Source organism: Gracilinanus agilis, chromosome 1 (genome assembly GCF_016433145.1).
Source record: "Gracilinanus agilis isolate LMUSP501 chromosome 1, AgileGrace, whole genome shotgun sequence".
Taxonomy (NCBI): Eukaryota; Metazoa; Chordata; class Mammalia; order Didelphimorphia; family Didelphidae; genus Gracilinanus; species Gracilinanus agilis.
Genome location: NC_058130.1, coordinates 639,267,271 through 639,289,968, shown reverse-complemented (window position 1 = coordinate 639,289,968; position 22,698 = coordinate 639,267,271). Strand labels below are relative to the sequence as shown.

Here is a 22,698-nt window from a genome sequence, read left to right as displayed (position 1 = left end):
TAGGTGGGTGTTTCAGTAGAAAAAGAATTTGATTTGCAGTCTGAGGGTCTGGGTTCAAATCCTCACTCCTGTCCCTTACCATTTGTATGACCTTGGGAAAGTCATTTAACTCCTTTAGGCTTTAGTTTTCTCATTTAGAAACAGAAAGTCCTGGCCTGTCCAGTTCTCAGTCTGTGAACGTGGGATGTTCACTGGGCACTACAATGAGGTTTTAAAAAAAATGTTACTGATAGCAACTCAGGAGGGACAGTGCCCTACCCTCTGTGTCTTCCTTATTCCCTACCAGACACCCATGAACGTCTGACAATGGGTGCGGGGCGACTACACAGCTTCTTCTCCGTCCTTTTGCTGAGTATATGCAAAGTTGCCCTCTGACGATCAGGTGCAAACCATGCACGTATCCTTCGTACTGCTCATCTTACTCGTTGTTTCCTGTGTAACTACTGGCATATGGCAATGGAAAAACCATCGCTGAGCTCTAAGAAAGATTCCCCTTTATTTCCAGAGATGGGGCGCTGGTTGTCATGTTCCTCGCTCTCCCCAGCTCTGACATCCCGAGAGGGATGCAGATGTACATGGTAACGTTCTCGTGGCAAATCCCGTTATTGCACAAGTCCTGGAGCCAGTTTTCAGATTTTAATACTTCCTATCATTTCCTTTCTGCTCTTGTCATAGGCCCAATGCTTGGAAAACATTTTTAAAAACCACATTTTCGGATCTTTAGGATGCAAAAAGTATCAGATATTGCCCTCCCCCCTTATGCTCTTAGAACTTAAAATTTCATGGCCAAAAGGAAGTTTTATAAAATACATAAAATATGTGCTGAGAGTGGAAGCTTTATATGCCAAGAGTCAGATGGGGAATGGATTTTTACTATAGCTAGTAGGAACCCCTGGAAAGGAAAATGGCTTCTGGAGCCCCATATCTATGCTGCCCTCAGGGGGGACTCCCCCCCAGCCCTCAATTCTCCAGATTCCCAACAGCCTCTTGTTTTTCTCTCACTAAACAGGCCTTTGGGGCCCTCGCAGAAGGAAGCTGGCGACAGAAGGAGAGGAGGAAGTCCTGTCAGTGGCTCAGCTGCCCCTTTGCAGCTCTGGGAGCTATGAGGTGGGTAGAGGGCTGAGGCTGCTCCTCTCTGTAGCATCACTTCGCAGGTAGGGCCGGGGGAGTCCTAAGGGACAGGAAGCTGTCCTGGCTCACGCCCCACACTCTGGAGGGCACTTACCTGTCTCTGGACTCCGCCGAGGGGCTGAACCTTGATGATGAGGGAGGCCGTGCGGCCCTTGTACTGGATTGTTCTGATAAAAGTCCCGGCACTGTCCACGCTGAACGGCTCTGACCAGCGCCAGTTCCCCCAACCTTCAATACAGATGTGTAACAGCTGGAGAGAAAAAACAATAATCGTCTTAATGCCAAGCTGCCAACAAAAATCTAGCACTGAGCTGAAAGTCTTATTGCTGGGAAACCTTCCTATTTGTAATATTTAGCATCTGTTTTCTTTCGAACCTGTATTATTCATCCACTTTCAGCTTATTTCACCCTACTAAGAATAGCAAATATAGCCCATAGAACCAATATGGTTTTCCAGATCCCTTTTTAAAACTTGTAAATAATTGTGCTATCAAATTGTAAAGGGTCTGTTGAGCTTTGGAGAAAAGGCCATTTCATTAATCTGGAGGGCAGGAAGGTTCAATTGTGAGATCAAAGGATTTTGGTCTTGGCCTACAGTATAGTCTACTAATAGCTAGAAAGTAATTAAAGCTAAATTTAGTATCTAGTTATTTTTGACCGTAACTTGCCATTTTCTCTTATTTTCCCCTCAGGGTAGACAAGTAATTTGGGGATGTAGCTCATCTATAAGTGTATGTAATGTGTCAAATCAGAAATTCTGTAGGCTTCCCAAGAAAATGAGATGAAAATGTCCTTTATTTTAAAAAAAATACCATTTTTACCCATTACTCCATACATTCCATTTTTTCATTTTACACATGGTGGAAGAGAGTCCTGGAGAAGGGCAAGGACTCTTCCACAGTCACAAGATAATAATTAATAATAATAATGACAACAATTTACACTTTGAGTTTATAAAACACTCTCTATACCCCAACAAGCCTGTGAGGTAAGTAGCAACAGTAGTAATAGCTGACTCTTACTTTGCGTTAAGCCAGCCTGCAAAGTGCTTTCTACACATCGCTGACTGTTAGGGTTGGACTATCATTCTCCTAGTTTTACAAATGAGGAAACTCAGTCTCAGAAACACAAGGCAGTATAACTATTGAAAAGTCCAGTTTTATGATGTGTGTTATTGAGAGAACAGCTACAATAATAGAAGAAAAGGCAGTGTGGTGAGGTTTCTATCACAAGTGCAACTCTCCCAGAGTGAAATGGGGGCCTCAGGAGGAAGGGTGCCCCCCCAGCAGGTCTCAGATCTCAATGAGCCCTTTTTTGGATTTGGGTTCATGTATCAGTTGGACTTAGATGGCCTTTGGGGGTTCTTTCCCCTTCAAGGCGAGTAGGTGATCAAGAGGGGTTTATGAAAAGTTGTCTTTCTGAGTCCAAGTACAATACTCCACTCTGACAGTCTGTCTCTATCTCTATTCCTATTTTATAGATCAGGAAACTGAGGCTCAGAAAAAAACAAACAAACAGACAGCTCATGGTTGGTTCTAGCAACCTGTCTGAGTGATGGAGACTTAGATGTGTTCACTTCTAAAAGTTCTAAACTGTAGCAATGATACCTAAAGGAGCCTCTACTGTAATGTAGGGGCAAAGGAAAGCAAGAAGCAATCTACAGAAGAAAAGAACAAGACAATAAGAATGACCATGCTTCGATGGATGGGCTGCTTAATTTTGCTGAAATGCTTTTTTACTCTTTTCCCTTTTCATCCTTTGTTTTAAGTGACAGCTTTCTGGGTAGGGAATAAGGAAGGGATATATTTGACAATAAAGGTGATATAAAAAAATCAAAGATTTAAAAAATTTAAGTAAAAGCTAGTCTCCCTCTTCCAGCTCCTTTAACAGACAAAAAGATATACATGCATGGAAGGATGGAACGAAAGCCTCAATGGCCAAGTCTGAGACTCTTTTCTCAGTTCTCACCTTCTAGTCATGCAGGTTCACAACTTTTGTTTCATTCTCTACTTTTCACTCTATTGCCTCACGTAGCCGAAATCCTCATAAAGTCTTGTTAATTGTGTTTCCACAACATTTCTCATATCTGTGTCCTCTCCCAGGGACATGGCCACTCTTCTATGGCACCTTGTGACCTTATTAATGCAAGCACTCCTACCTATTTACCTTGCCTCTTGTCTTTCTTTTCTACAGTCCATCTTCTACCCAGCTGTCAAAGTGATATTCCTGGAGCATAGTTCTGACTGTGTTCTCCCCTGATGAATAACTTTCAGTGGTCCCTTCCTAAAATATGGAATACTCTAAAGTCAAGTCAATTACCATTTATTAAATGCTTTCCTAAGTTCCGGGGATACAAATATACTAAAAAATGAAGGGTAGTTCCTGCCTTCAAGGAGTTTACATTCTAATGGGAGATAACACATAAAATAGAAAAGTAGTATATCATGTCAGAAGGTTTTAGGACTTTCTCAAATGGGATCTATGATCTCATTGGTCTGGATAGTACTCCCTAGTAGTAGAGTACACAACCTATCCATGCTTCCCTGTCCTGTATGTCTTGTCCATGTATACCAATAAGTTCACCACAAGGAATCTACCCGATGTTCTGTAAGCCTTCCCTTTTTCCTGACAATATGAGGGTACCAATGGAATGCTGCTTGACAGGTGGCAAGTCCATCTTTTCTTCCTATCAAAAATTTCCCTGAAATCCCTAATGTACTATATAGGGCATAATACAGTAAAAATTATGATTGGTAAATGAAATATGAATACATGATAAAGACCTAGATGGAAAATGAATAAGCAACATCCTCAATTAGTGAGTAAAAAGTCAAATCATGAAAATAGCAAATTTTGTGAATGAGAATTATAGAGGATTCAGTTAAAATAGAGTAAAATCTGTATCCCTAAACTATCTTTAAAACAATAGAAGACTGAATTTTAAAAAATGAAAATGGGGGAACATTCAGAATATATAAAGTGAAATAAAGAAAATCATCAGAAACAATGATCCTAAAACACAAAACTACAAAATTTAAAAATGAAAAATGGGTATGTACAAAAAAAAATACCAAAATTAAAAAACAGGAAATAGGCAACCTAACTAACCTGACTTCAGAAAAAGAAACTGATTTTCCTAATAAGGAGGAAAAAAACCTCAAAACAAACAAACCTTTGGGTTTAGATGGATTCACAAGTATTTTTTATGTCATTTTTAAAACCAATAAACATTATGTTATAGAAAATGTTTTCAAACAACATATAAAGAAAGCACACAACTCAATTCAATGAGGCAAACTTAGTTCTGGGTCTTAATTTCCAAGGTGGAGGAGAAATAAAGTAAATATGAACAACAATAGAAAGATAATTAGGAAAATAAATCAAATTAAGTCAAGTCATCAGACTTATTAATAAAACTCATGGCATGCTGATAAACAAAACAATAAAAAGTAAAAAATTAAATCCATTGACACTGAAAATAAATTATTTATTAAAATGCATAACTAATTCATATTCAAAATACTAATAATCACCAGAACAGCAAGTTATTCAGTTAACAGATATTTATTAAGCATTTTTATTAGGTATTGTGCTAAGTTCTGGGGATACAAAGAGAAAAAAAAGCAGTTCCTGCTTTAAAGAATCTTAAATTCGAATAGGGAAACAACCATAATTAGGTATGTACAATATTATATAAAAGGTAAACAGAAGACTGTCTCATAAAGGAACTAAAGGATCTTTCCAGGATATAAAAATAATAGCACTTGTATAGTAGTTTTAAGGTTTATAGAGTTATATGTTAACTCATTTGATCTGATTAAAAGTATTTTCCCCAAACCAAGAATTAGCATTATTTTTTTCCCCAAACCATCACCTTCTTTGTATACTTAGTATTGTTTCCAAGGAAGGGCTAGGCAAATGGGATTAAGTGACTTGCCCAGGATCATATAGCTAAGAAGTATCTGATATCCCAGTTGAACCCAGAGCCTCCAGTTTTCTAGGCCTGGTTCTCAATCTAATGAGCTAGTCTCCAAAAAGAAAATGGTCAAAGCATATAAGTACTCATTAGAAATGTAAATTATAAAAACAGCATAAGTGCTGAAAATCACTAATAACCAGAGCAATGTTCATTAAAACAAGTCTGATAAAAATTTCATATCCATCAAATTGGCAAAAATAGCACAAGATGGAAAAATTCAATGTTGGCAAGGACAAGGAAAAACAAACACCAATTCTGGAGTGCTGGTGCAGTTGTGAATTGGTCCAACTGTTCTGGACGGCAATTTAGAATTATGTAAGAATAGTGATAAAACTGTTCATATCCTTTGATTTGGAAAAATCACTATTGGGTTAGGAGGTTATTGACCTGAAGAAAAGATTGATTTATATAAAAACATTCCCAGCAATACTATTTGTAATAGGAACATGCTGGATACAAAGTGTGTGCCCAGTGGGAGATGGCCAAATCAATTGTGATATGTAAAGTTAATGAACTTTTATTGTTCACTGGGGAAAAAGGAATAGAAAAAATTCAAAGAAATGTGGAAAGACCTGAGGAAATGATGTTGAATAAAGGAGAACCAGGCCTAGAAAACTGGAGGCTCTGGGTTCAAATGGGATATCAGATACTTCTTGGCTTTGTGGTCCTGGCCAAGTCAATTAATCCCATTTGCCTCATCCTTCCTGCCCTTTTCTGACTGATGTGAAAACTACATAAATGAAAACAATCATAATGAGCAACAAAACCCAGTAGATGATGTTGGTAGTGACTTATTAATAAAGCAACCACCTGATCCTACTACAAATGTTTAAAAAATACTAAATTCTTTTTTTTTTAAATTCTTACCTTCTATCTTAAAATAAATACTGTGTATTGGTGCCAAGGCAGAAGAGCATTAAGGGCTAGGCAATGGGAGTTAGGTCACTTGCCCAGGGTCACACAGCTCGGAAGTGTCTAAGGCCAGATTTGAACCCAGGACCTCCCATCTCTGGGCCTGGATCTCAATCCACTGTACTACCCAGATGTCCCAAAATATTAAATTCTTACAGTGTAAGGTAGCCAGTACTACAAAACTGAAATGACTCTTTTCTGCTGCTCTATTTTCAGGCACTGTATACTGTGAGATTTTCAATTGTAATGTACTAGAATACTTTATGATGTGTTAAGTCAAAATTTATTAACATAAAAAGGGGAAAAATAACACCAAGGGAACGTGGTGTCTTTAGCTACAATTTGATAGCCACTAGTTTTCCTTCAAGGTCAGTCTTTCAGATATTTACAACCATCACTCTGTTTTGCTTGTAAAACCCAAAAAATTAGTACAGTTGAATATGGGAAGAGAAGGCGAGACAAAATAATTATTCCTTTAGAACGTGTATTTAAGTTAAAATACATAATATCATGTATATCGTGAATAAAATTTAAAAACACATAAATAGTAATGGTATAATGGGGAGAGTCAGAAGCCTTAGGTTTGAGTCTTGACTTTCCCAATTATTAGCTGTGTGATTTTGGGTATGGTACTGTATCTCTCAGAACTTCAGATTCCTTATCTGTAAAAATTTTATTTTATAGATAATACACTGTTTACTTTACAAAGTCATTCAGTATAGAGTGGATGTTGTAAAATGAACTATTATTATTATTATTATTAGTAGTAGTAGTAATAATAGAGCATTTGTAGAAATAGTAGAACATAAGCTTTTTGAGTACAGTGAATTGTTTATTTTTGTCTTTGTATCTCTAGTGCAAACTGCCTTCTACATAGTAGATGCTCTCAATAAAGTTTTGTTCAATTGAATTGTTAGTGAGAAACAACAGTCAGAACAATCCTGAAGTTGTTTTCTTTCACATCAAATGTCCACAGTGCCTCAAATGGGCAGCCTTCTCTTAAATATTTTGCTTCATTTATGTTCAAAAGAGCAATTCTTCCTGAAAGTATTATGAAAGTATTGTTGCAACATACTCAAAAATAATGAGATTAAGAAAGAGGAAAATAAAGATCAATTACAATATCTGGGAATTAACTATAATAAAAATGTCAGTTGAAAACTAAAATATATATATATCTAGTTTTTAAGACAAAGAAAAAAGTCTTCATAGGTGCAATGAAAAAGATCATTGGTTGTCACAATGTGATTTTTTTCCCCAAGGTGGGGTGCGGGTGGTGTCAGTGCAAAATTGAATATGAATCTCCTACAGTAGGTGTTTTTTTGGAGCCCTTGAAGAAAGATAGTTAAGATTTCAAATGACTATTCAATGCAGGCTCACCAGCTACAAAAATATCTAGGAAAGCAAATACTTTTAGGGAAAATATGGTTCTATATACATATTCCATGACATAAAAGTGCCCAGAGTATCTTTGATGTTTAAATATTAGTTACATTAAATAGAAAAAACAATTGCCATGGTTGGAACCATTTCAGTTTTTTATAGTGGCAATTGGGAATAGAGCTCGGAGCACACACACAACTAAAAGCAACAAGAAAGCTGTTTACTTTGGAGAGACTAGTAGCTGGAAATGACAAAGAAATAATGAGACAAGGTACTCAAGGGTCAACTCCAGCTATATTTTAGTGAAAATTCTGTGTGCTCCAAAGACAGATCGACTCTTCAGAGCAGAGCTGGACCTGAGGACTGGTAGGATTTGCATAGAAACTCAGTTTTCAATAGCCCCCATGTGGAAGCAACTCACTCGATGACTGAACGTCACCAAGGAATAAATATACTGTCAGCTCTCGTTTGGCAGCTACTCATTATCAGAATGTTGGCACAGCAATGACTCTTCTTTGAATTATGAAAATTCAGATGCCTTTGGAATCAGTTCCCACAGAAAAGGAACAAAGTGAAGAAAACACATTTGTCACACGCCTTCCCTAATGTGCCATTAGGAGAGTATTTGCAGTGCTCAGGCTCCTCATAAAAGCATCTAAATCCTACTGCAATTAGACTTTCACAAGTGCTTAAGGAATCTCATATGTTCTTAGGAGAGGAAACTGATCCTATTTTTTCTCTGAAAAAAATCTGAAGAGATCAGGAAAAGATTTACCCAGGCCATCCCCCTTGAACTGCAGCAACAGCAGTGTGAACCACTGCAGTCTAACAATGAAAAAGATGATGTGCATTTGGGGTGTACACTGGACCCACTAGAGCACAGGTGAAGGGTTTGAACTGGTAGGGGAGGCAGAGAAGAGGGAGGAGCTTTGCTTTTCTTCTGTTGAGGTTTCAGCGAGGCTGTGGAATTAATTCTGTTGTTGCTGGACACAAGCCCTGGATTGACTACAACCAAATCTCCTAAGTTTATCATTTGAAATGTCTTCAAAACAAATACTTTTTCATTTCCCTCCCAACCCATCTTTTGAAAATCATAGCATCAAATTAAAATTCTTAGAACTTGTGCTCAACTCATTGGTTCAAGGAAAAGTTCATTTACTCATTCACTAACCCCATTCATTCATTCATTTATTCATTCATTCACTAGACATTCATTGAGGGCAATCAAAAGACTCTGAGAACGAGACCGATTACCAATTACCTATCCTCAAGGAGCTTAGTAAAAGAGATGTACCCAGGTAACTAACACTCGATAATAACAATAATAGCTAACATTTAAATGGTACTCACCCTGTGCCAGAAATTGTGCTAAGCGCTTTACAATTATTATTCATTCGGTCCTCATAACAACCCTGGGAGGTAGGTGCTATTATTATCCCCATTTTACAGATGAGGTAATGGAGACACAGGTTAAGTGACTTGCCCAGGGTCATACATAAGTAAGTTTCTGAGGCTGGATTTGAGTTTAGGTCTTTCTAATTCAAGGTCTAGCTCTCTATCCACTTTACCAAGTAACTAAAAAATTGGAAGCATGAAATTAATGACAAAAGTATAAGCCAGGGTCAGCATGGTTCAAAGAAGAGAGAAATCAATTCTGACTACAGCAGGAGTTCTTAATTTTTTTGTGCTATGGATTCTTATAGTTTGGTAAAACCTATGGGCTCCTTCTCAGAATAATGTTACTAAATGCATAATACATATTATTTTTTATATGTATAGTTTATATTTATTAAAGTTATATATTTATATTCATAACATATACTTATATTTTACAACAGGGTTGTAAAGAAAACTAAATTACATTGTAATGATGCCATCAAAAAATTATTTTCAAAAGTTAAGGCCAACTTAAGAACTCTTGAACTAGAGTATTCAGTGAAGATTACATAAAAACATGTGAACAGGATCTTAAAGGATGGGTAGAATTTCTACCTATATGTATGTGGGAAAGAAAGGCTTTTCTAGGGAGAGGGAATAAGGTGGACAATTGTATGGAGGTGGGAAAGGGAGAAGGTATTTCAGGGAAGTAGTTAGGTTTGGTTGTGAAATAGAGTAAGAATAGTGTGAGATAGTGTTAGAAATGATGGAAGGTTTTTAATGTCAGGGTGAGAAATGTATATACTTTATTAAATATGCAGTGGGAAGCCAATGAAGAGTTCTGAGCTTCTTCAAAGTGTGTGACATAATTAAAAAATGGCCTTAAGAAGATTAATCTGGAATTGGTATGCAGGGTATGTTGGGAAGGAGAAAAGACTCACTGCATGGGGACCAGCTAAGAGTATACAAGAAAAAACATAGGTGTGAGCTAAGGTCGAGGCACTGGGAATTGAAGAGATGAACATCAGAGATTTAAGGAAACTGTTTCCTTTCTTTCCCCACTCCAGTGTACTTTTTGTGCATCCTTAATGATTAATATGTATTTTTTTTCTTTCCTTCTTTTTTTGTTAAGGATTCTACCCCCACCCCCTTTTCTTATCCATTCTACACCTACTTTTCCTAGGCAGGATTTTTCTTCTTTTTGGTCTAGTAAAGTGATGTGTTAAATTTTCCATTACAAAAAATAGTCAAGTGAGAGACACTCTTGTTTGAACTTTTCAATGGGAACCAAAAAGCAATAAGTCAGGTTTACAGTGGCCACACTAGTCGGAAGGTCCCAAGTGGCTATATTTTTTTTCCCCTCTAACAGGCCCCCCAGTGCTCCTCTGGCAGCCTGACCAAACTTGTAGTTTTTCCATTGAAATACTCAAGTGGGAGCATAGGCAACTTTCAACTCGCTTTTTCAATACAAAATAAAACTAAACTGCTGATCATGGGCCTAGGGATAATAGCAGTGAGGACCACCCACAGTCATGTCCAAGGGGAGAATTCCTGAGTGGTTAGAATAAGGAGAAAAGAAAAACAAAACTAAAAACTATGAAAATAGGGGACATTAAGGAAGGGGATAGAAGAAGGTACAGTAAGTAAATATTTTTAAAAAATAGTTCTTTATAATAGAAAATGATCAACATGCTAGATAAGTTTCTATAAACCTTAATATATTTCTAGTCTTTTAAAATATATCTGTAAAAATTGCCCCTGCCTCAGTTTTGTTTTTATAAACACAATGAGAAATTTGGCTTCATTTCCACCCTCGTTTTGCCCATTAATTTATTATTGTATTCTCCACTAACTTTCCATAACTTACAATAACATAATGCTAGCATACTTTTCTAAAGACCTTTTTAAAAAAAGAACTTTAAAATCAGAACAATCTCAAATACTTCACTCATATTCCTTAATCTCAACCTTTAGGGAAAATATGATCCTATCCACACGTGTAGTAGATATTTTTAAGAACAGAAAATCTTAGAAAACAATAGTTATATAAAACTATTGTCAGAAACAACTCAAATTCAATAACGAAGGAAAATCTTGGGACTTAACTGGATCAGTTTTCTAAGTTTCCAAAGATTAAACACTGGGAGCTTTTTCAGGGGAGAGGGTCCAGCTGAGTGACTTAATCTTCATAAAGAATTCTCCAAGAGGAAATTTTCTCTCCCAAGGCAAAGGAGCAATTGTTCTGCACTTAATAGCCTTAGAGAACTTCCCAGGGCCACTGAGAGGTTAAAAGATTTCCCAGAGCAGCAACGGTCTAATGTGTCAGTGGCTGGATTGGAACTGAGCTCTTCCTGACCTAAGGCTGTCCTACTCTTTGCCATAATACACAGGGTCTTTCTTATCAACTACTAATTTAAAATAAGGCAACTCTAAAAGACAATATTTTCCTGATGTCTTATACTAATGCTTGTGGATAATAAGCTGGGATCTTGGGTATTAAACCAAGGATCACTTGGGGAAAAGCTCCAAATATTTTGCAAAGATTCACATTTCTAATATCTTTCTAATACATTGATGTGTTTTACATGTGTAAGGATATTTCGGATTAGGTTGTAAGTTAATATGTTCCCTGCAGGCCACAATTCAGTCATTCCGATGTTCAAGCAGAAGCATCAAGGAGACTTCCAGCAAAACATAATAGATGAGCATTCCCAGTGAAAATTAAGTTACAATGTTTCAAAAGCAATATAAAGCCTTATCTTCTGCAAGATAAGATCTGGAAAGTAAGTTAAGCAGATTTAAGTGAAGTCATGTATTTGGAATGCAGAATCCCAAGTGAAACCCACAGTATGTTTCACACCGATAGATTAGCATAAAAATAAAATAAAAAATTGATCTTGCTCATTATTGTTTTTTAAGTGGTCCTGAGTGGCTTAGTTAAATTTCAAAGATTGTCCAGAGAATATAAAACATCTTTTAAAAAATTAAGCCAGAATCTTTCCAGAAAATGGCTGATGCTTGATGCTGCCATGTTTCAAAGCTAGAAGCCAAAAGCCTTAAATATCCTTTTACACTTACGGGACATAAACTAATATAAACAAATGATAATTTAGTAATGAATAGTGATGAATTATTTTTCAGTTACACAGCTTAGACTTTCCTGTAGTTTGTTATGGCAAGGTAATGGAAGAGAAAAAATAAACAGCATTTTGAAGTAAAGTTTAGTGAGATGGAAATGTGCTTTCTTTAAGGACCTAATAAAATACGTAAGTTCTTGTTAATACTATGCAAGGTTACAGGGGTGCTCATCTTTCAGTAAAATGTATAATCTTATGGTATTTTGGTCAATGAGAATTACTGTGCAGAGTTATGATAATAATAACAGTTCATTTTTAACATGGGAAAGCCCTTTTTTCATAATAACCCATTAGGACAGCTGTAGATATTTCATTCTTTTTTACAAACTTTACAAATGAGGAAACTTAAGGCTTAAACTGACATGACTGATTGATGATTCTATGGTTAATAAGTCGCTTCACCAAGCAAATTGGTAGGTAGGCCAGAAGCTGGATCCAGGAGCTCTTACTCCCTGCTCTGTCCATTTCGTTTTACTGCTAAAAGGATCGCGAAGGCCACAGGATAAGGCAGTGCCAAGAAGCCTGTGACAAAGCACCGCCCTGGGCACATCAGGAAAAAGAGTTTGTGATGACTACAAAGTCCTACTCTCAAAATGACTGTCATGGGAAGAAAGGCATTAAAACCCAAACAAATGTAAATATGAAAAGTGTTAATGGAAATGGCATTAATTGGACTGTGATAAGACGTCGGGGCCTCCTGGTGAAGACGTCCCGGATGCTCTGTGTGGTCCCTTTGGGTGCTCAGCAGTACAATGCTACTCAGAAGGGGCGTCCACTCCAAATGGCTCGTGTTGCCATTAGCATCCTACCTTCCTTCTGGGATTCCCTGGGAGCCTTGGTGAGTAGCCTAGAAAATGTCCCGTGGCTCAAGAGCTTTTTTCTGATGAGGACAATCACTCTTCTATATGAGTATCATCAGTGGGTCCTTTTTATTTTGGTTCCTTTTTAGGCCTTAAGGTTGCAAAATCTTAATGCATTAAACACTAATTATGAAGACCACCTTGTTAACTGCTGGCTAGCTACAATACCATTCTTGGCCTCATGGAGCTTCAAGTCTAGGAAGGCCCAGTTTAGAACTGCAGTGAAGAAAAGGTTAGGAAGCATTCGCCTAGGCTTTCGTTTAGAATAGACTCACTAATGGCCACATTATTAGCAGTCTTAGTGGCAAGGATCAACAATGACAAAGAAAAGGCCCTCATGTTCAATAAGCTAATCTTCAGAGGGAATTTCAACGATGTGTGGATAGTTTTGCCAAAGCACGGATTTTTCATCATCCCCAATGGGCTTCAGTAATGACGATAGCTAGCATTTCCATAATTTAACACTTTAAGGTTTGCAAAGCACTTTGTGTGTTATCTCATTTGGTCCTCACGACAACAGCTGATGACGTATCTGTGATATCGAGGCCCTGCAGTCGCTGAAGCCACAAGGACTATTATCACAATAACTCAGATTAAGGAAGTGCTATGATACTGCCAGTGATTCATAGCCCTCTGAGGGACAGGCCCAACACAGCACTTTGTACATGCTCCTACGGGCCTTTGATTTGAACTTAAAGGTACAGACGGCATTGGTGAACCTATGGTAAGTGTGCCGGAGTGTGCCTGAGGGGCTACTCCCCTCCCCCTCTCCACATGCCTGAGGATGTTTCTCCCATCCCCCCCTCTGCTCAGCAGCCCGATGGGAGCCCATACTCCCCTCCCCTGTCTGGGGTAAGGTGGGGGGCTCACATGTGGCATGAGGGTGCCATTTGGGCATTCAGTCTCTAAATGTTCGCCTTCACTGGTCTAGAAAATAAAGTTTACTTTATACATTATCTCATATGATCTTCACATTCACCTGTTCAGTGGGCAGGACAAGTATTATATACCTTGTTTACAGGTGCCTAAACAGGTTTTGGCTGAATAAGTGTCCCAGATCACATGGCCAAGACCCCAACTGCAAAACGTAAGGTCAGGGCTGGTCTTCTATCCCCAAGAGGATTCCTCCTCTACACCACATCACAATCTGATTTTGTATTGTAGTTATCTGTTAGTTTTATTTCTCCAACTGGTCTATAAATTCCTTTAGACTAAGAGCAGTGCCTTCATTTCTCAACCTAGACTCGAGCTTGTAAATATTAAGAGCTTAATCAATGTTTGTTGACTTGAATGGAAATGAAAAAAGGTGGATAGAGACCCAGCCTGGTAGTGTGTGTTGACCTTCTCTTTTAGTGTGGGTGGCAAAAGGTATAGAAAATATTTACATTTTAAAGTATCCCAGTTGTTTTGTATTCCCTCAGGGCCACAACTACAGAAAAGATGGGGGTCCAAAGCTAATAACATGTCATAATCAAATGAAATAATTTTAAAGCACTTGGCATACTGCCTGGCATTTTAGTAAGTGCTATGCAAATGTTAGCTATTATTATTACTATCAATGGAAATAGCACAGGATTTGGAGGTAATTAGGGTCAAATCCTATCTCTATTTCTCCCTGCCTGGATGACTTTATTATGTAAGTTGCTTTATCCTGCTGGGGTTCAAATTCCTCATATGTAAAATTAGAAGTTTTCATTAAAGTGAAAAAAAAATGATAAAAGTCAGAAACAGTCAATGTTAGAAGAGCTGCCATGAGATTTTGTTGGTAGAATTGTGAATTTGCCTAACCATTCTGGAAAACAAATGTAATTACATGAGAAATAATTAAGCTATTAATATTCATTGGCTCATCAATCTCATCTTTTGGCACATATACCAAGGAGGTAAAAGATAGGAATGCCAGCCACATATACATATATACAAAAATATTTGTAGCTGTACTTTTGGTGGCGAGAAAGAATCAGAAACTAAGTATCATTGGCAATGGCTGAGCAAATTGTGATAAATAAATATCAGAGAACATCATTGCAATGCAAGAAATGACACATTTGAGGAACTCAAAGAAACATAGACTTGTATGATTTGATACAGAGTAAAAGAAGCAAAACTAGGAGAATATGCTTAGTGACAAAATTATTATAACAGAAAATAACACTAAAAGGCAGAACTCTTATTAAATGTAATGATGATTTATAGCACCATAGTAGAGATAATGAAATAGATTTCTCTGCTTGGAAGAGTGGAAAGTGGCAGCAACACCCAAAACAACAACAATGGAAAACATTGATATAGGTTTTTTTAAGTTTGCAAAATAAAATATTATCTGATTCTCAAAACAATTTCACAAAGTAGGAACTCTAATAATCACCATTTTAGAGATGAGGGCTCAGAGAGATTAGATGACTTGCCCCATATGATTTAACTAATTAAGTGTCTCAGGTAAAATCCAAACCCAGATCTTCCTAATTCCAAGACCAGCTCTTTATCCACATGCTGTCTATTTTGGTTGATCTGTTTAATCCATTTTTTGTTGCTGTAAGAAATGGGTTTCATCTGTGGTGGTAATAGGAGAGATATATTAGGAAATGATTGTCTTGTAAAAACAAAGGTTACCAATACACCAAGAAGGAAACAAATAGGAATAAAAAATGAACATGATCCTATTGAGGTACATATCTTTGCTCCATTCTGGATTATAAGCTCTCTGAGGGCAGAGATATTGTCTAATTAGGTATGAATATGTCCTATTAACCTTTTAGTCTTCTTTAGTGCTTGGAAGAATTCCTTGTACATAGGAGATACTCTAAGTATTTGTTGAATGAATGAATGAATGAATGAATACATCCTTTTGAATTTCCATAGTAAGGTTAGAATTTCACATCTTTTATTTTCATAAGGGACTGGGACTCAACCAATATTTTTACATAATAATAACTAAAATAATGGAAAAGAGTCTTTCTCAAAGTAAGAATGTTTATCCTTCAAGAGAGAACTAATAAACAACTCTAATTCAAGAATTTTCTAATGGTTCCTTCCTGCTTCAGACATCAACCTCTGTTCACTCTTTGGCTGGAACACATAGACCAAGCCAAAATAACAATAATTGCGGTTAGCCAAAGAAATCATAAGAAAGTGCAGTGAATTAACACTGGTTCTTTTGGATTGCATTTTGTACATGATAATGTGATACATGCAGGAACTTTTTTTTAAAGCAAATCTAATATAGAAAAGTCCAAATTTACACAAAAGATAAATTAAAGGCAGATAAACAAAAAAGATTCACAATTGGATTACTTTAAATGGTAAGCTACACTTAGAATGTTTAAAACAGGATTTTATATTTTAATTTATGCACAACTTTTTAGGAATTCACATACTGTGAGATCAGGTATGAAGGTTTTCCTGAAATTCTCTTTCTACATATAGGGAAAATATTAAGGGAATAAAGATCTAAAGAGAAATGGGTTGACCCAACATAATTACAATTATTTCAGAATGATAAGTATTTAATGTTTTCCTGTTTTGTATATATAGTAGACTTCCCTGTGGTAGAACAACTTTTAAATTGCCAATGAAGACACTGATATCTTAATTCCAGAAATGACATTTTCAATTACTGTCTCTTATAATACAAAACATAAATAGAAAAAAATGAAAAATTTAGCCATGGCTGATTGTTTGGCTGAACTGGCAGGCTATTTTGTTTACTTATTGATATATATCCAGTAGGTCATTGGTGGGAAGACTTAAAATTGTTATGTGTAGAAAGATGAGAGGAAAGGTTATAGTGTGCTGGAAGGAAAGGTGAATATATAGGTTAATTGGAGAGATGGTAAGAGAAGAAAATAAAATTCTAAGGCAGGTGGTGGAATTTGGGGGAAAGGTTGGGTTACTCAGAGTTAGATTAATCCTAATCAGCCCTGTCCCATCACCACCCATGTCTCAGCATGACAATACCTTTTTAAGGCTGGATCTTCCTTTCTCCAACTGAGTATATGAGTATTAGAAGTCAGCTTTAAATTGGTTAAAAAGAGGGGAAGGAAACATAGGAAAGTTGGATGGTAAGGTTATAACCCCTTTGGGAATGGGAAAAGTTTAGTAGATAAAAAGAGGCAATCCTGGGATTTATAATCCATGTGAGCCTGGTAGGGATCAGAGATAGCTCTGCTACATGTATGAACAAAAGAGCTACAAGATTAGGGTGAAGAAAACATTCTCCAGTAAGTATGCCCCATTTTCTGGCTCCTCATCACTCAGCTTTCTACTCAAGCAGGAGCACAAAAAAAGGGTATGTACCAAATGGCCATAGTAGACACTGATCTCCTCTAATAATGAGGTACCTTTATAAAAACTATTTATAAAAGCCATCAAAATTAAGGAAAAAACAACAACAATAAAAAACAGCTTCTTCTTATTCCAAGACTTATGGTATTTGCTATTAATTTTAGAGAACTTGGTGCTGCTCTATTTCCCCTCTCTTAAGCCTTCCCAAGGGAATGGTTCTGATTGTGCATTAAACCCAATTTAACTCTGTTGACACCAATGAGATTTCATTTACCATTAGTCTACCCACATCCACAGAAACACTCCACTAGCTTTTTTCTTTCTTTCTATCTATGACCTCTTCTCTTGCATTCACAAAACCTTCCCTTAACCTACAATCAGCCATTAACTTTGTGTATCCACCTCTGATTCTGGAAATTTCTTACAGTAGGAGGTTTTTAGAATTCTTTGCCCATTAGTATCTTGAAAACTCCAGAGCTAATCAGTATATACTTCTTATATACTTTATAATAATTCATATTCTTCTTTATATGAATGTGTGGTGGGGGTGGTAGAGGATGGTCTCATTAAAATTCTCAGGGTACCTGGTGAGCCTTTGTAATCCCAAACCCATTCCAACAATCTAATTACACAAAGCAGAGATGTCATGTATCATTGAAATCTATAGCTAATTTCTGAAGCTTGTTTTAATGAATTATTTTAGTAACTATTCTTATTGTGGATTTATTTATGCTATTAATGAGCGGGCACCAAAATAGGCAGATAGGAGTTTTGTCTTTGCCATTTTCTACTGAATGGGCTGATGAACAGCACATCTTAATCATAGTCAATATGAAAGCTAGGCAAAACGGGGTTTACACTGGGGGGTACTTATTTACAGGGCAGGCTGACAGTTTGGTTTCCCTGGGGTTCTGGAACTGATTAAAGATCTTATATCGCACACATGTGAGTAAGGACATGATGGGTTAGTATGGCATAGTGGAAAAGAACACTGGGAGTGGAGTCAGTTGACTTGGGCTCCAATCTGAAGCTGGCAGTTTACTACCTGTGCGACCTCTTGGGGCTATATATATATATAGAAGGAGCTGGAACAGATGATCTTTAAGTCACCTTTAAAAGAGTGAAATTTTCTGAGTTTAAGTTCTTGAAACTCAGAAATTTTTAGTCTTTTTTTGGAAAGGTCCAGTAAACGATCATACAAATGAGAAAGCCACACCCCCGAAAGCTTGAACATTGTATGCCAATTAAATTGTTCTCCAGTATAATTTTTCTTCATGCTGTAAAATGTAATTTAATGTACAATAAAGGACTTTTAGAAATGTACCCTAAGATTAAATCAAGTCCTTTTGTGGGCTTCTTTTAATTTTTCCCCATTCAACATTTTGATTTAGAGTAATTATAATAATTTTCTCTAATTTTTAATTAGCAGAAGAAAACCAAGACATTAATAGATATGTGTGTAAAAGAAATCCAAGCTTCTTAGAGTTATTTATTTTTATTTAACTGAACTGCCTTGCCATACTAAGAAAACATTTTTGTAAAGGTTAAATAAAGTATTTCATGGCAACCGCTGCTTCTTAGTGCCTGTGTAACAAGAAACATGAGCCAGCCTAAGTTGTGCAAGTTGGCTTTCTTTCCCAGTAAGAGAATGTGGTATCTAAGACCTTGTCCTAACTCATTTTATCCCCAAGTGTAAGTCAGACAAGTCAAGTATGAAATAATGCCTGGAGGGAAGTCCCTGACTCCAAAAGTATGGATTATTTCACATTTATCTTCAAATCTGCTCTCATAGTTCTTAAAATTCACTAACTTGGCAAGTTGGGAATTATCATGAGAAATGAAATAATTTCATAACTATGAAGTCATCTAGCATTCCATGAATCTGACACTTCCAGGCCTTGTAGATGGCTTGGGCACTATTCTGACCTTTAGATAATAAGCTGTTAAATATTGACTTCAGCCTGGAAACAATTAAAAAGTGCCCCAGCACTCCTAATAAATAGGACACTGTCCTCATTGAATTGGTTCTATCGCTATCCCCATTTGTGATAAGAGCCGATAATACAAGACAACTGTAGCCCATGAACTGTATAGTTCTCTATAGCATTCTTAATCCAAACTTCTCATATTTCCTAAAAATGGCAAGCAAAAAAAAAAAAGGGAAAAAAAAGAAAGAAAAATCATGTTTTAACTATCCAGCTGCATTCTCTTTATTCAAACCAGTGATATTAAGAGTCACAGTTAAAATTATTCCAGTCAACTAACTTTTGGCTTGGAGGTCAATATTCGACATTTGTCGAAGAAGCTGGCTTATGAAAAGCCTTTGAGTGACTTCTAAAAAGCTTGCGGAATCTTCAGTACACTTTCCTTCAAAGTGATATTTCAAGACTGAAAAAGAGAAGGGACAGAGGAAGCATTTGTGGGTAAGGCAGTTATGCCTCAGGGTGTTCTGCTGTGGAAATCATCCACAACCATTCACATCATGTGGCCTCACAGGGAATTACAGATACTGGGAGCAATTATCTAGTTTATTTAGGACAAAATTTCCCACCCGGAACTTTCTTAAAAAAAACAAAAAAAAACTCTTGGGGTCTTTAATACACTAAAGAGCAATTAATTTCCATAGAGAAATAGGAATGCTTATTTTAAAATGAAAACAGAGAGAGGAAAAGGTATTAAACTCACAGGCTTTAAGAGCTGGAAGGTACCCCTATCTTCTCTTACCAGAAGTGACCAATTCCACTTTTGAACAGTTCTGATTGTTGGTCAATTTCTTCTTTTATTCAGTCAAAATAAACTTTCTGCTATATTCTACCTAATAGTCATAGTTCTATGATCCCCTTACCAGTCTCCCAACTGAATTAATATCTAAAAGATACCTGGTGGTAATGGGATTTTACTACTACAGGACTGTTAATCAATTCCTTATTAACCATTTTAACAACAAACATTTATTATCTATTATACTTTTTCAGGAACTGTGTAATCCTTGCCAGTTCTCAAAGAGAAAGCAGAAGCAAAACAGGAGCTATGTAGGTCTACTGATTGATTATCTCTAATTTATCCTATTTACATCTTCTTTGTCCATAGCTGTCTACATGCTGTCTCTCCCTAGGCTGTGAGATACTTAAGAGCAAGGACTGTCTTTTGTCTTTCTTTGCATTCCTGGTGCTTAGCTCAGTGGCAAACACATTAATAGTGATGTAATAAATGCTTATTGACTTCATTCCCTTTTTTTGTTATTATTTTCTCATTTCTCAAGTAGAGATTGCCTCAAGCTGCCTCTCTGTTTCACCTTCTTGCCCTAAACATGGCTAAAAAAAATCTTTTTGCTTTCCTTTCATGTGAATCATAATCAAAGGCCATTCTAGGTCTTGGTATACATAACATTATTCTTTTAGGACTATGCTATTTTGTAATCATTCTGTTACCTACTCTTGCTATCATACTTTACAAATTTCCCTTTAAAATCTGAGCTAATTATTGGCTTTTATTTGTCACTTAAATTACTTTTCTTTTCTTCCTTATGAGAATTCTCTGTAGCTATGCTGCCAAATTTCATTCTTGAGAGTTTTCTATAGTTACAGTGCTATGGGATACTACATATCATTTTTCTAAACATTTGGAAAATGACTTGCAAAAAGTCTAGGGTACATGTGAGAAAATGCCCAGCATTTCCCTCATTATTTTTCACGGCCTTTAAGATGGCAGGGTCATTTCCTCCCAAGTGTCCTGTTGTTTCCTAGATGGCCTTAGAATCAATGAGTACTCTGGGAATAGTGCTGGATCTTGAGTTAAGAGACTTGGATTTGAATCCTGGCTGGAATATTTATTATAGGATCATGAGATTTGAGAGTTGAAATGGACTTTAGAGACATCAGACTGAAGGGGTCCCTGGAGGCCATCGATTCAAATCTCCACATTTCAGAAATGGGAAAAAAACTGATGCTTCATAGGATTTGTCTGAGGCTGCCCAGTGAAAAGAAGAACCAGGAAATGTGTAAAATGAAGATATCACCTATACTCTCTCAGGGCTGTTGTGAGGAAAGTGATAAAGAAATGTAAGCTCATCTGATTTCACTTCACCAAGTATTTCTTCTTGGTGGACCAGATAGATCAGCTACAATGCTGGCCTTGCTCCTTAGCTCCTCTAACTTTTGGAAGACAAAGAGATTATCAAGTCAGGCCAAGAGAAAGACTACGTGAAGTCCCACATTAGGGCTATCTTGTACCTGCATGACAGCCTTGTGCTTTGCATTGTGATACACATCTGTTCCTTTTCCTTCCTTCTGGCTGGTCTGCTGACATTAAAAAATGCTAGATTTGGATGTAAAGAACCAGGGTTTAAATCCCAACTTTGTTCTTCTTGTTTTAGAATCTGTATTCGTTCCAAGGCATAAGAGCAATAAGGGTCAGGCAACTGGGGTGACTTGCCCAGGCTTACAAAGCTAGGAAGGGTTTGAGGCTAGATCAGGATTTTCTGTCTCCAAGCCTGACTATTCACTGAGCCACCTACCCCCCATTTCCACCCCTCATATCTTACACTTCTAAAATTGATTTTTTTTTGTACATTTGGCATTTTACATTTACTGCTACTGAATTTTGCCTTCTTATCAGATCAGCCTTACGTTTTATCCTGTCAAAATGCTTCTGAATACTGATTATCATCCCTTCCTGGGCTTTTGTGTCATCTGCAAATTTGATAAGTATATTACTTATGCTTTTACGCAAGTCTCTGATAAAAATGTTAAATAGCACAGGCCAAACACAGATTCCTGGGTTATGACCTTGGAGTTCTTCTTCCATGAATGCAATGAACCATTAGCAACTATTATTGGAGTCTTTCCAGTCAACTAGTTCTGAATCCATCTGATTATATTACTGTCTAGTCCATATATTTACATCTTCTCCAGAAGAACAGTATGAGATTCTTTATCAGGGGCTTTGCCAAAATCTAGATAAACTACACAATGCAGCATTTTCCTCCCTTACTAGTTTAGCATCCTGTCAAAAAAGGAATTCACAGGTGAGTTTGTCATGACCTATTCTTGATGAAGCCATGGTGGTTTTTAATAATCATTTATAACTCTATGTTTGACAACAATCTTTTATCATCTATTTTAGAATTATTTCAGGAATTAAATTCAGGGCCTAAAACTTATATTGGTCTCTCTCCTTTTTGATAATTGGAACATTTGCCCTTCTCCACTCCTGTGGTCCTTTCCATCTTCCATTAAATATCACTGACAGTGGTTCTTTCTCTCTGTCCCCTGCCCCCCACCCTGCCCAGTTTTGAGGATTGAGTTTATCTGGGTAAGATGACTTGAATTCATCAAGAGTATTCTCTTAATGTCTCCTTACTTATCTTGGTTATCAATTCCCATTAGTCATTTTTGTTCTTTCATTTCCGGGATAAAAGTCATTCTACTTTGCAGAAAAAAATAGGAAAAAAATTGAGTAGTTCTTTTCCCCGTCTGTCAGTTATTAACATTCCATTCACCTTAAACAAAGGCCTTATCCTATCTTCAATCCTCATTTTCCTCCAAATACAGCTTAAAAAAATGAAATAAAAAATAAAATCAAACCCTATTTCTGTTTTCTTTAGCTTGCCTTGCCAGTCTTAGGAGCTTAAGAT

General features: G+C 36.8%; 1 protein-coding gene across 3 annotated transcripts in view; it reads right to left on the bottom strand.

Moving 5' to 3' along the window:
- Positions 1 to 22,698, bottom strand: part of VPS13B (vacuolar protein sorting 13 homolog B) — a 1,074,400-nt gene that overhangs the window by 68,858 nt on the left and 982,844 nt on the right. For all 3 annotated transcript variants that reach the window (XM_044668639.1, XM_044668631.1, XM_044668624.1), the window contains exon 43: positions 1,226 to 1,381. In XM_044668639.1, coding sequence (XP_044524574.1) covers positions 1,226 to 1,381 — 156 coding nt within the window. The remainder of the gene's footprint in view (positions 1 to 1,225; positions 1,382 to 22,698) is intronic.